At 38.8% G+C, this 16,982-nt stretch overlaps 1 protein-coding gene across 1 annotated transcript in view; it reads left to right on the top strand.

Moving 5' to 3' along the window:
* Window positions 1-7,352: 7,352 nt before the first annotated feature.
* roraa (RAR-related orphan receptor A, paralog a) overlaps window positions 7,353-16,982 on the top strand; it is an 811,787-nt gene continuing 802,157 nt past the window's right edge. The window contains exon 1 of the mRNA XM_061916947.1: window positions 7,353-7,708. Coding sequence (XP_061772931.1) covers window positions 7,555-7,708 — 154 coding nt within the window. The 5' untranslated portion in view covers window positions 7,353-7,554. The remainder of the gene's footprint in view (window positions 7,709-16,982) is intronic.

Raw genomic sequence — 16,982 nt, 5'->3', positions numbered from 1 at the left:
TGAATATTTACAACATATGAACATATTTTAGTTCTCAGACCACCTCCTCCATAGTTGTGTATCTTTTAGAATCAAACAAAACACAACAAAAATGAAACAACAAAATATAAGTAAAATTCCTTCAAAATCAAGTCTACTGATATATATAAATCAGAACTAAAATTAACAAGTTAACTTGTTAATTTGTGTTAACTTGTGGGACGGCGTGGCGCAGTGGGAGAGTGGCCGTGCGCAACCCGAGGGTCACTGGTTCAAATCCCACCTAGAACCAACCTCGTCACGTCCGTTGTGTCCTGAGCAAGACATTTCACCCTTGCTCCTGATGGGTGCTGGCTGGCGCCTTGCATGGCAGCTCCCTCCATCAGTGTGTGAATGTGTGTGTGAATGGGTAAATGTGGAAGTAGTGTCAAAGCGCTTTGAGTACCTTGAAGGTAGAAAAGCGCTATACAAGTACAACCCATTTATCATTTATTTGTGTGATTAGTTACCAAAAAATGATTGCATTAATCACTTACACACTTAGATTAATCGTGCAATTTATTTTGACCGTACAAGTTCTTTTACCTTGACCGCCATATACGGTCAGTGATGAGATCAATGCATAAATCAGTATTTAGCGAAGCTCAATTTCACTCCAAAACACAGGCTGAAAGAACTTTAGATAAAACTGCCACCAGGTTTTTTGCAAATAAATGACATGTATTTGAGGGAAATGTTGAATAAAACGTTCCTGAATGACATTCTGGCGATAAAATTGCACGTTTTTACAAATAAAGGGGTCTTTTCTCCAGCATATTTAAATTATTATGAATTAACATTATTATCGAAATTCCAAAATGTGAATAATCTGATTTTTTTTTTTTTTTATACTTTCTATATATTTTGTCCATATTGCACATCAACCCACACTATTAGTACAAAGTCACAAGATACAAAGTTGTATTATACTGTATTGTATACTTTTGTCTTTTTTATACATGTTTTAGAGTGAGGTGGGGTTGTTGGATAGGTCCTAAAAAAAAATACATCCTTTCTTATTTAAACATGTATTTCCAAAAAGTTATTCCTTTAAAGTAGTGTCTGTATAAAAAGTGGAAGCCGAGCAAATCCAATGCATTAAAGGACAAAGCAGGGCTGTGCTTAAGTGGGCGTGTCTGTGCTTAAGTGGGCGGTTCTGTGCTTAAGTGGGCGTGTTTGTATTTAAATGGGCGTGTCCGTGCTTAAATGGGCGTGTCTGCCGGGTGATTATATGCAGAAAGCATGCTGTCAAGGAGGTGAATACAAAAAAGCGAGAGGTTTTAGTACTGTTTCTGTACTTGTTTTGGTTATTATTATTCCTTTGATTGCATGTAAATGTTGAATATCATAAAGAAACGTTTTTAAAAATAAAAATAAAAAGGAAAGAAAGTGTTAACAGAACAGGAAGTCTCTCCAAAAAGACGCAAATTCTTATCAATTAGTAAGTTGGTACACTTTAATCTTCATTGTTTTTCAAAAGTCGTTCCATTTTGTGTTGGACTTGTGTTACGTTTCATATTCTGCTATGTGACTTTTAGTGCCAATGTTTCAACTATCAAACTCGATAGTTGCCCTCACATATATGATTATTTTTTTAACGTACGTTGTAAGAAAAAAAAAAGATCTTTCAATTTTTCAGTGATTAAAAATCTGGCAGCTCAGTAGCCAGAAGTTTACCCTATAAAAAAACAAGAAAAAACCCCCCAAAACTTGGGAGGCAGCACGGTGGTAGAGGGGTTACTGGGTCCGTCTCGCAACACCAAGGTCATGGGTTCAATCCCGTGCTCTGGAACTTTCTGTGTGGCGTTTGCATGTTCTCCCCGTGACTGCGTGGGTTCCCTCCGGGTACTCCGGCTTCCTCCCACTTCCAAATACATGCACCTGGGGATAGGCCCCTCTCACCTCCAAAGACATGCACCTGGGGATAGGCCCCTCCCACTTCCAAAGACATGGACCTGGGGATAGGCCCCTCCCACCTCCAAAGACATGCACCTGGGGATAGGTTGATTGGCAACACTAAATGGCCCCCAGTGTGTGAATGTTGTCGGTTTATCCATGTTTGCCCTGTGATGAGGTGGCGACTTGTCCAGGGTGTACACCGCCTTCCGCCCAATTGTAGCTGAGAGCCTCCAAAAATGGATGGATGGAAGTGACTTGGCACTCGTTTAAACGACTACAGTTAAACTACTGTTTTGATTGTATGATTAATTTGGAACATTTTGCCAGCACCCTGTAAGTCCGTGTTTTTCAACCACTGTGCCGCGAGATACAGTCTGGTGTGCCGTGGGGGATTATTTAATTCCACCTAATTGAGTTAAAACATTTTTTTTTTACAAACCAGTAATTAAAATCCGCAAATAATGTGCCGTAGCGGGTAGCTAATTGCTTTGTAGATGTCGGGAACACGTGTGTGAGACGACAATGGTTTGTCGTGATCACAATATGCAGACAACAGCTGGAGGCAGGGTGCAGGTAAAAAGGTGTCTAATGCTTAAACCAAAAATAAACAAAAGGTGAGTGCCCCTAAAAAAGGCATTGAAGCTTTGGGAAAGTTGTGCAGAATGGAATTAAAACTGAACTGAACTGGCAACAAAACCAACCTATTACTGCCTAATCATTGTACAAACCCCGTTTCCGTATGAGTTGGGAAATTGTGTTAGATGTAAATATAAACAGAATACAATGATTTGCAAATCATTTTCAACCCATATTAAGTTGAATATGCTACAAAGACAACATATTTGATGTTCAAACTGATCAACCTTTTTTTTTTTTTGCAAATAATCATTAACTTTAGAATTTGATGCCAGCAACACGTGACAAAGAAGTTGGGAAAGGTGGCAATAAATACTGATAAAGTTGAGGGATGCTTTTCAAACGCTTATTTGGAACATCCCACAGGTGTGCAGGCTAATTGGGAACAGGTGGGTGCCATGATTGGGTATAAAAGCAGCTTCCATGAAATGCTAAGTAATTCACAAACAAGGATGGGGTGAGGGTCACCACTTTGTAAGCAAATTGTCGAACAGTTTTAGAACAACATTTCTCAAAGAGTTATTGCAAGGAATTTAGGGATTTTACCATCTACGGTCCGTAAAATCATCAAAAAGTTCAGAGAATCTGGAGAAATCACTGCACGTAAGCGATATTACGGACTTTTGATCCCTCAGGATCAAAAAGAGACATCAGTGTGTAAAGGATATCACCACATGGGCTCAGGAACACTTCATAAAACCACTGTCAGTAACTACAGTTGTTCACAAACATCTGTAAGTGCAAGTTAAAACTCTACTATGCAAAGCCAAACCCATTTATCAACAATATCCTGAAACGCCGCCGGCTCGGCTGGGCTCGAGCTCACCTAAGATGGACTGATGCAAAGTGGAAAGGTGTTCTGTGGTTTGACGAGTCCCCATTTCAAATTATATTTGGACACAGAGGACGTGGTGTCCTCCAGAACAAAGAGGAAAATAACCATCCGGATTGTAATAGGCGCAAAGTACAAAAGCCAGCATCTGTGCTGGTCTGGGGGTGTATTTTTGCTCAAAAGCTGTGCAGAGCAACTAACTACAGCATGGTGTCCAATATTCCAACATTCACTTAACACTCACACTGTTCCAGCTCTGTGGAAGAAGTCAATTATAACTCCAGTGCCTAAAAAGCCCGCTGTCACAGTAAACAACGACTTTCGTCCCGTAGCTCTCACTTCGATTGTTATGACATGTTTTGAAAAATGTGTTGTGTCACTGCTCATGAAGGATGTCAAGCCAAATTTAGATGTGTACCAGTTTGCGTACAAGCAGGAATGCAGTACTGATGATGCAATCCTTTGCACCTTGCACTTTATCTCCAAGCACCTTGAGAACACAAAAGCTTATGCTAGAATTGTATTTGTTGGTTTCAGCTCAGCTTTTAATACTCTTGGAGAAGCTCAAAGACATGGGTGTAAACTCCACCTTCATCAAATGGTTCCACTCTTTTTTAAACAAACAGAACACAGCAAGTGAAGGTCAACAGAAGACTGTCAGACACCAAACACTGCAACACGCGGGCACCAGGTCGCCCGTAAGGACCAGATGAGTCGCCCGCTGGCCTGTTCTAAAAAAGCTCAAATAGCAGCACTTACCAGTGAGCTGCCTCTATTTTTTAAATTGTATTTATTTACTAGCAAGCTGGTCTCGCTTTGCTCGACATTTTTAATTCTAAGAGAGATAAAACTCAAATAGAATTTGATGAAAATCCAAGAAAATATTTTAAAGACTTGGTCTCCACTTGTTTAAAATAATTCATTGATTTTTTTACTTAGCTTCTTATAACTTTCAGAAAGACAATTAAACAACCTTAAAAATTATTTTTGGATTTTTAAACACATATCCCTTTTCACCTTTAAAATTCCTTCCTCTTTGCTGAAAATTTAAATCAATGTTAAAGTTTTTTTTTTAATTGTAAAAAATAATAAATACATTTTAATTTAATTCTTCACTTTAGCTTCTGTTTTTTCGATGAAGAATATTTGTGAAATATTTCTTAAAACTTATGATTATAATAAATAAGAAAATATTCTGGCAAATCTAAAAAATCTGTAGAATCAAATTTGAATCTTATTTCAAAGTCTTTTGAATTTCTTTTAAATTTTTTGTTCTGGAAAATCTAGAAGAAATAATGATTTGTCTTTGTTAGAAATATAGCTTGGTCCAATTGGTGCAGATAGGATTTTAACCTATTTAAAACATGTCATCAAAATTCTAAAATTAATCTTAATCAGGAAAAATTATTAATTATGTTCCATAGATTTTTATTTTTTATTTTTTCCAAAAGATTCCGATTAGCTAGTTTTTCTCTTCTTTTTTTTCGGTTGAATTTTGAACTTTAAAGAGTCGAAATTGAAGATAAACTATGTTTCAAAATTAAATTTTTATTTTTTTCGTTTTCTCTTTTAAACCGTCCAATTAAGTGTTTTTTTTTTCATCATTTATTCTCTACAAAATATCTTCAGAATGACAGAGAAATACCCCTTTTTTAATATATATATATATATATATATATATATATTACCAATTTAATAACCAATTTGCTCAATTTACCTTTTAATAAATAAATCTATATATGTATATATATATACATATATATATATATATATATGTATATATACATATATAGATTTATTTATTAAAAGGTAAATTGAGCAAATTGGTTATTTCTGGCAATTTATTTAAGTATGTATCAAACTGGTAGCCCTTCACATTAATCAGTACTCAAGAAGTAGCTCTTGGTTTCAAAAAGGTTGGTGACCCCTGAATTAAAACAAGCGGGGGCCATTTTGATATTTTTTATTTTCAAACCATAACAATATATATAGATTTTGTTGTTTACCTTTAGGGCTCCCGGGTACCATAAAGGGTTTCAATCATTACTGCTAATAAAACTTCAGGTTAATATGAAGTAAACAAAAAAAATTTAAAATGTGCCTTTTTTGTCAAAGACTACTTGTTTTTTTATAGTAAAACTGAAATATGCAGTTTTTAGTAATTAGAGCCATAAAAGATCAATAATGCAAGGCACCATTGATTTTAATTCATTATTAATTTTGAGAAATCACAGTGCAAAGATAAATAAAATCCCATTAAAAATAAGCGGGATCCAAAAGGTGCCGCACTCATAAAGTTTTTTTTTTACCTTCAACACCTGTTATGAGATCGATTTTACGTTTGAACTATTTTGTTTGTTTTAAAGAAAACTATGTTTTTATATGGGCAACCACACAATATATGCAATATTTTTTCCACATAAAACATTTTAAAGTGACATTTTTAAAGTAATTGGAGCCTTTAAAATAATTGATTATAACATTGATTTCTTTGTCTTTTTTTCGAGCAATGGCAAAAACAGAAAAATGAAGACAAAAGCAAAAAAACAGCCTGCAAGGCAGCTTTGGGTCAACATTGCAACCCTTTCTCGTTAGATTTCACATCATTATTACCATAACAATCTACAAGTTTAATATAGGTTGCCTCTCTCTCTTCCCCTCCATCTTTTGGTATTCCTTTTTTTGTTTTTATTATTATTTCATTTTTTTTATTTTATTATCTCTCCAGCTATCATTATGTATACATACTGTTGCATTTGAACAGCTGTATTGTAGAAAATAGAGGAAAACTATTGATATTATTCATAATCAATAGCACTTTTTCTATTGGTATTTGTATTGCTCCAGTTTTGGTGTAAAAATGCTCATTGTCATTTCTATATTATTATTTAATTCACTAACTGCTTATTTGCTATCACTTTTACGATCATATTTGTACATATCGTGTGTGCTGGTGTTGTTCTATTGTTGTTTTTGTTGTGTTTGCTGTTGTCTCTCTGTCTAATCCCCACAGTTCCCCACTCTGTCTACCTTTTTTTCTCTTTCCATCCCCTCCTGCACAAAATGATAATATAAATACATTTAATAAAGTCAAATTGAAATAAGGAAACAAGAGAAGTATCCTACACTTCTCTTTTGTACAGTAAATCTGAACAGCCGATAGGGGCATCTGCATCTACTATATGATTTGCCTGAGAAGCTGGACAGGACAAAAAATAATTATAATTAAAGCTGCAAGCAGCGTTGGTCGGGCCCGCCTTTGGCTGCTGCCCCCACGACCCAAACCCGGATAAGCGGTAGAAGCATGGATAGTAGCTACTATTATTATAGGATATTGTGTGTAGAATTTTGAGGACAAAAAAGATTTATTCCATTTCACATTGTCATTGTCTACTGTTAGTCCTAAGTGTCCCAATAAAAGAGGACAGGACAAAAAATTATTATAATAATAAAAGATTTCACATCATTCCACTTTTTTCAAATGTATTAAAAAATTTTGCAATATCATTTCCAGAATGTGTGGCAGGCAGGTAAGCAATTAGCTGCGGGCCACAAATGGCCCCTGTGCCACATTCTGGACACCCCTGGTCTAATGAGATCCAATTTTGAATGCGTGGGATTTTGTCAGCACTTGAAATATTGAATATTTTAGCATCCAAAATGCTTCAGCAGTTGTCATCGCATGGAGAATTATTAGATTGATTGATTGATTGATACTTGTATTAGTAGATTGCACAGTTCAGTACATATTCTGTACAATTGACCACTAAATGGTAACACCCGAATAAGTTTTTCAACTTGTTTAAGTCGGGGTCCACGTTAATCAATTCATGGTAGATGTTGAGATACAGGTAAACAATGCTCTTGGTTTCAAAAAGGTTGCTGACCCCTTCTATTATTGACAAACTCTCCCTCCTTTTTTTTTTTTTTTTTACGTTGCAGGAGAGGAGTGCTCACCAGCGCCACCGGTGGACAATCAGAGCAGCGCAGCCACCTCTCACACTCACTCGCATTTCTCTTTTTCTTCCAAATTACATCGCCGAGGCTTGTCGGCGCGGAGCTAAAAAACACACCAAAATACAATAACTAAAAAATAAAAAAAAAACAGCGGAGAGAAATTAGTTTGAAGTGCAACAGCGCAGTGAGGCAGCGACCCGACCACATCCAACATGGAGTCCCCGCCTGATCCAGCCAGCGACCCGGCCAACAGCGCCTCGGAGCCGGCTACCCCGGTGAGGGAAACCCCGGTCAGCCTGGAGACGCTCCGGAAAGCAGACCATCCAGCCCCGGTTCGAAGGCAGACCTGCTCGAGCACCAATAGAGGTGAGTGACGCTTTAATACATGACAGCCGGCGTTTTTGGTGCTGTTATTTTGCCTTGAAACTTCCCAAATGAATTAATGTGTCTCCGGTGAAATAAGTGCTCAGTATCAGCATGGAGCTGCTGTGTCTTCTAATGGCTGCAGCGCTTTATGTCCCTCCTCTTCTCATCCACGGTGACATTTCACATCATTTGATGCCCAAGACGGGGTGGCGAAAGTTTGCAAACTGCGGGCCGGTTTATCGATCTCTCATCGGGGGGTGAACAATCCCATCCCCGGCAATGCATTTAGGCGTCAAAACAACCAAATAATTTTCTTTTTTTTCAAGGCAAATCTCTTTTTGCGTTTTAAACGTTCCCACAGTGAGTGGGCCTTTCAATGGGTGAAAAGGTGTGCTTTAACGCCTTATATTGTCTATTTTTTTGGGGTCAGTTTTGTACAGTACACTTGACCACGCCCCCTTTCTGCATCCAACTTGACTCATTTTAGGACTGATTTCTCCTGACTTATAAAAATATATATATATAAAAAAAAGAAATGTGCACACAATTAAAGGCCTACTGAAATGACATTTTCTTATTTAAACGGGGATAGCAGGTCCATTCTATGTGTCATACTTGATCATTTCGCAATATTGCCATATTTTTGCTAAAAAGGATTTAGTAGAGAACATAGACGATAAAGTGCGCAACTTTTGGTCGCTAATAAAAAAAGCCTTGCCTGTATCGGAAGTAGCGGACGATGTGCGCGTGACGTCACGGGTAGTAGGGCTCCTCACATCTGAACATTGTTTACAATCATAGCCACCAGCAGTAAGAGCTATTCGGACCGAGAAAGCGACGATTTCCCCATTAATTTGAGCGAGGATGAAAGATTTGTGGATGAGGAAAGTTAGAGTGAAGCACTAGACAAAAATAAAAAGATGACGGTAGTGGGAGCGATTCAGATGTTATTACACACATTTACTAGGACAATTCTCAAAAATCCCTTATCTGCTCATTATGTTCCTAGTGTTTTAGTGAGATTATAAAGTCATACCTGAAAGTCGGATAATGCGGTGAACGCCTGTGTCTCTGAGGGAAGCATGGAGGAGCCATGAAAGTCGCAGCTGCCTCTTTGACAGCTGAAGAAACGACGACACAAGCTCCGCTCATGTTTATGGTAAGAGCCGACTTATTACCACAATTTTCTCACCGAAACCTGACATGTGGTAGAGAACCATGTTCGCTTGACCACTCTGTTTCATATTAAACCTTCACAACAAACAAACACCGGCTGTGTTAGTGTTGCTACAGCCGGCGGAGATACACCGCTTTCCACCAACAGCATTCTTCTTTGACGTCTCCATTATTAATCGAACATATTGCAAAAGATTCAACAACACAGAAGTCCAGAATACCATGTAATTATGCGATAAAAAGAGACTACTTTTAGCCGCGATCGGTGCTGGGAGAACATGTCCGCTACCGCCGGTGACGTCACGCGTACACGTCATCATACGCGTCATCATTACGGGACGTTTTTAACAGGATACCTCGACGGGAAATTTAAAATTGCAATTTAGTAAACTAAAAAGGCCGTATTGGCATGTGTTGCAATGTTAATATTTCATCATTGATATATAGTGGTAGTGGTTTGTGCAGTCCTTTGAGACATTTGTGATTTGGGGCTATATAAATAAACGATTGATTGATTGATTGATAAACTATCAGACTGCGTGGTCGCTAGTAGTGGGTTTCAGTAGGCCTTTAACACCTTATACGCCCCCTAGGAAAAAACCCAGACAAAACTGCATGTAACTTCTGTTAGAAATGTCGTAGAGACATGAAATAATGACCTCTATGTTGGTCTGACTTAGATCAGGGCTTGAGTAGCGGTGGCAGCAGCCAAAGGGGGACCCGACCAACCCTGCTTGCAGCTTTAATTTTCTGACTGATTTCTCCTGACTTAAAAACAAATAATACAAAAAATAGAAATGTGCACACAATTAATACATTATTATGTGTGTTTGTGTGCGCAAGCCCCTGGTCTTCCTGCCGTGTATATTTAGAGTGTGATATGGGGAATGTGGAATGTAAGCAGGTTATGTAACAGGTTTAGCCATAAACACAGGCAGGCCAGCAAAGTCAGGGCTTGGGGAAACATACAAAAAAAAATGGCCATAGTCACTGGTGCATCTTTTTTGGTTTGTTTCGCAGACACTTTCGGAGCTCGATGAAATGCGAATCCCCTCCTCCGGTATTTGCACAGCAGCAAAAAGGGAAGGCGGGGAGCGCTGTGTGACTTAGTGGGTTGGCACACACTGACTGAGCTCTTATGTAATAGTAGCAGGGCAAAGACAGGTAGTTGGGATTTTGGATTGATTTTTTTCTTCTTCTCCTCCTCTCCTCTCTCGCTCTTGCCAACACCTCTCGACAAGTCTGACTTTGAAAGTCTCCTAACCTGCTGACCCACATTCGACCCCCCTCTAGTCTTTTTACGCACAGGATTAAATTGCGTCTGGGAGAAGAGGACGACAAAAGGAAGAAAAAAAGAACGCCTCTTGTCTTGTTATGTAATGGCGAGCAGGGTGGGGGCAAAGAAAGCAATACGCCTGTTTAACCTCGTCTGCTTGAAGGAGTTGTACAGCTGCTAAGAGAGCTAGAGAACTGTTTTACCAAATGTTCAGCCGGTGTTTGGTATGGATTGCAATGGACATCTAAAATACACAAACCCCATTTCCATATGAGTTGAGAAATTGTCCATCCATCCATTTTCTACCGCTTATTCCCTTTTGGGGTCGCGGGGGGCGCTGGCGCCTATCTAAGCTACAATCGGGCGGAAGGCGGGGTACACCCTGGACAAGTCGCCACCTCATCGCAGGGCCAACACAGATAGACAGACAACTTTCACACTCACATTCACACACTAGGGCCAATTTTAGTGTTGCCAATCAACCTATCCCCAGGTGCATGTCTTTGGAAGTGGGAGGAAGCCGGAGTTGAGAAATTGTGTTAGATGTAAATATAAAAGGAATACAATGATTTACAAATCCTTTTCAACCCATATTCAGTTGAATATGCTACAAAGACAACATATTTGATGTTCAAACTGATAAACATTTTTTTTTTGCAGATAATCATTAACTTTAGAATTTGATGCCAGCAACACGTGACAAAGAAGTTGGGAAAGGTGGCAATAAATATTGATGAAGTTGAGGAATGCTCATCAAACACTTATTTGAACATCCCACGGGTGTGCAGGCTAATTGGGAACAGGTGGGTGTCATGATTGGGTATAAAAACAACTTCCATGAAATGCTAAGTAATTCACAAACCAGGATGGGTGAGGGTCACCAATTTGTAAACAAATTGTCAAACAGTTTTAGAACAACATTTCTCAACCAGCTATTGCAAGGAATTTAGGGATTTTACCATCTACGGTCCGTAAAATCATCAAAATGTTCAGAGAATCTGGAGAAATCACTGCACGTAAGCGATGATATTACGGACCGTTGATCCCTCAGGCGGCACTGCATCAAAAACGGACATCAGTGTGTAAAGGATATCACCACATGGGCTCGGGAACACTTCATAAAACCACTGTCAGTAATTACAGTTGGTCGCTACATCTGGAAGTGCAAGTTAAAACTCTGCTATGCAAAGCAAAACCCATTTATCAACAACACCAAGGGAAGCCGTTGGCTTCGGTGGCCACGAGCTCATCTAAGATGGACTGATGCAAAGTGGAAAGGTGTTTTGTGGTCTGACGAGTCCACATTTCAAATTATATTTGGCAACTGTGGACGTGGTGTCCTCCGGAACAAAGAGAAAAATAGCCATCCGGATTGTTATAAGCGCAAAGTTTAAAAACCAGCATCTGTGATGGTATGGGGGTGTATTAGTGCCCAAGTCATGGGTAACTTACACATCTGTGAAGGCACCATTAATGCTGAATGGTCCATACAGGTTTTGGAGCAACATATGTTGTCATCAAAGCATCGTTATCATGGACGCCCCTGCTTATTTCAGCAAGACAATGCTAAGCCACGTGTTACAACAACATGGTTTTGTAGTAAAAGAGTGCGGGTACTTTCCTGGCCTGCCTGCAGTCCAGAACTGTCTCCCATCGAAAAAGTGTGGCGCATTATGAAGCATAAAATGCGACAGCGCAGACCCCGGACTGTTGAACGACTGAAGCTCTACATAAAACAAGAATGGGAAAGAATTCCACTTTCAAAGCTTCAACAATTAGTTTCCTCAGTTCCCAAACGTTGAGTGTTGTTAAAAGAAAATGTAACACAGTGGTGAACATGCCCTTTCCCAACTACTTTGGCAGCCATGAAATTCCAAGTTAATTATTATTTGCAAAAAAATATAAAGTTTATGAGTTTGAACATCAAATATGTTGTCTTTGTAGTGCATTCAACTGAATATGGGTTGAAAAGGATTTGCAAATCATTGTATTCCGTTTATATTTACATCTAACACAATCTCCCAACTCATATGGAAACGGGGTTTGTATATACATGTATATATATATATATATATACATATATATTATTATTTATATATATATTTTTTTTGTAGACTTTTGTTTAGGTGGTGGCTTTTTGTTTTTAGGGCAGCCACCTTAACAACAAATCGCTGCGGGAAACTGCTTGCAGTCATGATGTTGTACACTCAAACAATATCCAAAGCAACAGAAAATAAATCTTATAATTTTTCTAATTAATCTATTAAGTGGAAATAATCACTCAAGCCATAGATTGCAATGCAATGGCCTATGATGAAAACTACATTTAAAAACATAATAGGAGTAATAATATGAAAATGTTGTATTTTCATAGTCATCATTGTCACCGACGTCCCACTGGGTGTGAGTTTTCCTTGCCCTTATGTGGGCCTACCGAGGATGTCGTAGTGGTTTGTGCAGCCCTTTGAGACACTAGTGATTTAGGGCTATATAAGTAAACATTGATTGATTGATTGATATTTTCAGAATCAGAATTGTTTCTATTGCCATTGTTTGAGAACCTGTTCACAAACTAGGATTTTTTTCTTGGTGCAATTGTGCAATATACAACACATAACACAGCATAGGTAACAAAATGAGTTTACACACGGTTCCCACTTTGTGACGGTGTGAATGGATGCCTGTTTCTATATGTGCCCTGCAACCAGAGGTGGGTAGAGTAGCCAGAAATTGTACTCAAGTAAGAGTACTGTTACTTTAGAGATTTATTACTCAAGTAAAAGTAAGGAGTAGTCATCCAAATATTTACTTGAGTACAAGTAAAAAGTATGTTGTGAAAAAACTACTCAAGTACTGAGTAACTGTTTGTTTAAAGATTACGGCAACAAATAATGCCCAAAAACCTAAAAATAGCAATGAGCAAATTTATAGCCAGGAATATCTGTTAAGCAACTAAAACAATAATATATATTAAATAATAATACATTAAAATAAAATCAATTAAGGCAAATTGAGCCACAATAACTTAACAGCACCATAGGCTCAGTAGGCATTCATCGATTGATTGATTGATTGGTTGATTGACTGACACTTGTATTGGTAGATTGCACAGTACAGTACATATTACGTACAATTGACCACCAAATGGTAACACCCCAATACGTTTTTTAACGTTAATCAATTACTTAATAAATGACCAAGTCGAGGTGATCTACCTCATATATACATACACACACACACACACACACACACACACACACACACACACACACACACACACACACACATATACATATATATACAGTATATAATTTATAGTTATTTATTTTGCCATTTTTGTTGACATGTTAAATGTGTTTTAATGAATATACATGCATGTTTAACATATAGATTCCTATCTTTCATGAAGACAAGAATTTAAGTTGGTGTATTACCTGATTCTGATGACTTGCATTGATTGGAATCAGACAATATAGTGCTAATAATGTCCATCCATCCATCCATTTTCTACCGCTTATTCCCTTTTGGGGTCGCGGGGGGCGCTGGCGCCTATCTCAGCTACAATCGGGCGGAAGGCGGGGTACACCCTGGACAAGTCGCCACCTCATCGCAGGGCCAACACAGATAGACAGACAACATTCACACTCACATTCACACACTAGGGCCAATTTAGTGTTGCCAATCAACCTATCCCCAGGTGCATGTCTTTGGAAGTGGGAGGAAGCCGGAGTACCCGGAGGGAACCCACGCATTCACGGGGAGAACATGCAAACTCCACACAGAAAGATCCCGAGCCTGGATTTGAACCCAGGACTGCAGGAACTTCGTATTGTGAGGCAGACGCACTAACCCCTCTGCCACCGTGAAGCCCTGCTAATAATGTCCACATTTTCAAATGGAGGAGAAAAAAAGTTCCTCTTTTCTGTCTAATGCCACATAAAAGTCGTTGGTTTTTGGCATCTTATTTGTCCAGCTTCCATATTCGTTCTTATACACTTTACAAGAAATACATTGGCGGCAAACTCCGTAGCTTGCTAGCTTGTTTGCGCTGGCTTTCGGAGACTCTTATTTTGTGAGCGCAGGAGCGATGGAGCGGCACTTTTATTGTGAAGACAGGAACTGTGCGATCAGTCTTTAGGCTTTTGACGGGAAGAACGGTTGAAATAAAAAGTGTCTTTTTTCCTTTACACTTTTGATTGATTGATTGAAACTTTTATTATTAGACTGCACAGTACAGTACATATTCCGCACAATTGACCACTAAATGGTAACACCCCAATACGTTTTTCGACATTTTTAGGTCGGATTCGACGTGTGACGGTCACGTGACCGCCTGGTTTTGTTTGACTGGTCCAACGTCACCAGTGACTGCATTTGATTGGTGAAACGCAGGCATGCGTAGTTCCTACTTTGAATGCGTGTCTGACAAAATCAAAACAAACAAAGCGTGCATTAACAGATCGATAAAAAAAGTAGTGAGTAACGAGCTGATTGTAGATAAATGGAGCGGAGTAAAAGTAGCGTTTCTTCTCTATAAATATACTCAAGTAAAAGTAAAAGTATGTTGCATAAAAACTACTCTTAGAAGTACAATTTATCCCAAAAGTTACTCAAGTAGATGTAACGGAGTAAATGTAGCGCGTTACTACCCACCTCTGCCTGCAACCAAGCCAGGGTGTTGTCCCCTTGAAATCAGTTACTGGTCACCCTGAACAAGATAAAACATGAATGGATGTTGTTTTGATTCAAGTTAGAATCTCCGTGGGTTCAGCTGTGAAAAGTTTGCATATTCCATCCCGTGATTGGGTGGGTTTACCTTTTCTACAGTCTTAAAAACACGCAAGCCCATTTGTGAGAATTGGAATGGTTGTAATACAAAGGAGACTCTTTTTTTTTTTTTTAAATAAATAAGTAAATATTTTTTGTTTACACGGCTCTTACAGTTTTGGTATCTGGTCTGTGGAGGTTGTGTGTGTGCTTGAGTTAGTTTTCTCTGTAAACTCCACATACCAAAAACATGCACCTGAGGCTATTTGTAGACTCCACAGGTGTGAATGGGAGGTGATTGGCGGTCTATTTTTTAACCTGGTGATTGACAGGCGCCCAGTACAGATTGTACCCTATGTCTCGGCCAAAGTCAGCTGGGATAGGCTCCAGCTCATCCGTGACCTCAGTGATGACAAGTGTTATTAAAAATAGACGGATAAACAAAATCTGAGAATAAAGTGATCATTCTTTTAGGGCTTGTAACCGTCAATAATGTAGGAATTTGCTTCTGGATTTCATTATTAATTATGTAAATTGTTTTAAGTAGACTGTAAAAAAACTGTACATTTATAAAATTTTACTGTAAAACAGTGTTTTTTTTGTTTTTTTTCCTAACATTTTGCTGTAAATGGAAAAAGAGTACCACTGTTTTTTTTTTTGTTTTTTTGCGGAAAAAGCTGGCAGCTCAGTTGCCGGAATTGTACTTTTAAATTGACATTGTTTTTGACAACATTACATTGTTACAAGTTCTTTTTTATTCTGGCAACTCAGCTGCCATTTTTTCCCCCGTAAAAATGTGGTTGTTGCTATTTTTAAAATTATTATTTTTTTTAAATCTCACGTACCGCTTGGCATACCTTCAAGTACCCCCATTTGAGAACCACTGCTCCAGCAGGTGACTTTTCAAATGATGCTACATATTAGCAGTAATGCTACTTTTTGTAGCAACGCTTTTGCTCCACCCTTGACAAATTACAATTGTCTGTTCGACATATTCCCGCTTGAAGCCAAACCACCGCCAGACGACCCCCGTCCAAAGGCAAAACCCAGTAACTCAATTTTGGTCCAAACTGAGCTGATAATTTTGGAGTTCCTAGGTGATATGCTTTACATTAGTGTATACGATATTGTAATTTGTTCCGTAAGTAAGCTGTTACGTGCATGGCAGGACCTAGCAACTACCACATAACCGCATAGATACAACAGAAAAACCTAGTACCTCAAGGGACCAATCGGAGCCTCTTTGTCAGTCGCCTTATTGTCTTTAATGAGACATTTGCAGGAATGGGGGCCGACGGTCAACCTGATTATGTGATATTATGGCACGAGGGGATATTTGGAAGATTGGCCCAGGACGTTGCAAGCACTTTCATTAAATGTATTGTTCTTGATTCTTCCCCTTGCATACTCTTTTGGGCAGATAACTGTGGAGGTCAAAATAAAAACTGGACGCTGTACACGGCTCTTGCAGAACGGGGCCCACCCGAGATTGTGATAAGATATCTGGAGAAAGGGCACACGTTCATGAGAGCAGATTCAATCCATGGCTCAATCCGCAAGAAAATGAAAGCTCAAGAAAACATCTAAACGTTTGATGACTTTGTAGATCTTTGTAAGACAGCATCAAGATAGATTGGTTTACCTTTGTTTTCTCAAGATCAGCTACAAGTGAGTTACTAGGTTTTGCCTTTGGACGGGAGACGATGGACCCCCTGCTGTTTTCCTTGGGAATTAATTCTTCCTTCATTTGTTACCAGATCCGCACCTTTGTTCTCTCGTATTACCACTCGCACGGCTCCGATAGCATCACAGCTAACTATACCATGCCGCTACCTCTCTGCTCGGCGAGGGCGTATGACCTTGCACGAGCGACAGTATGAGGGAGGGCCAGAGACAGAGAGTGCATGCGTCTGCTTTTTATCCATAGATTTATCAGATTTAATTTTTGTGTCAAAAGTGTGCCCCGGAGGCCATTTGCAGCCCACAGATAATGTTTTAAAAGGCCCACGGCACATTCTAAAAATACTATTAAAATAAACAAAAAAATTACAAAAG

The sequence above is a fragment of the Nerophis ophidion genome, linkage group LG12 (genome assembly GCF_033978795.1).
Source record: "Nerophis ophidion isolate RoL-2023_Sa linkage group LG12, RoL_Noph_v1.0, whole genome shotgun sequence".
NCBI classification, from domain to species: Eukaryota; Metazoa; Chordata; class Actinopteri; order Syngnathiformes; family Syngnathidae; genus Nerophis; species Nerophis ophidion.
This window is presented reverse-complemented; position numbering and strand designations above follow the sequence as displayed.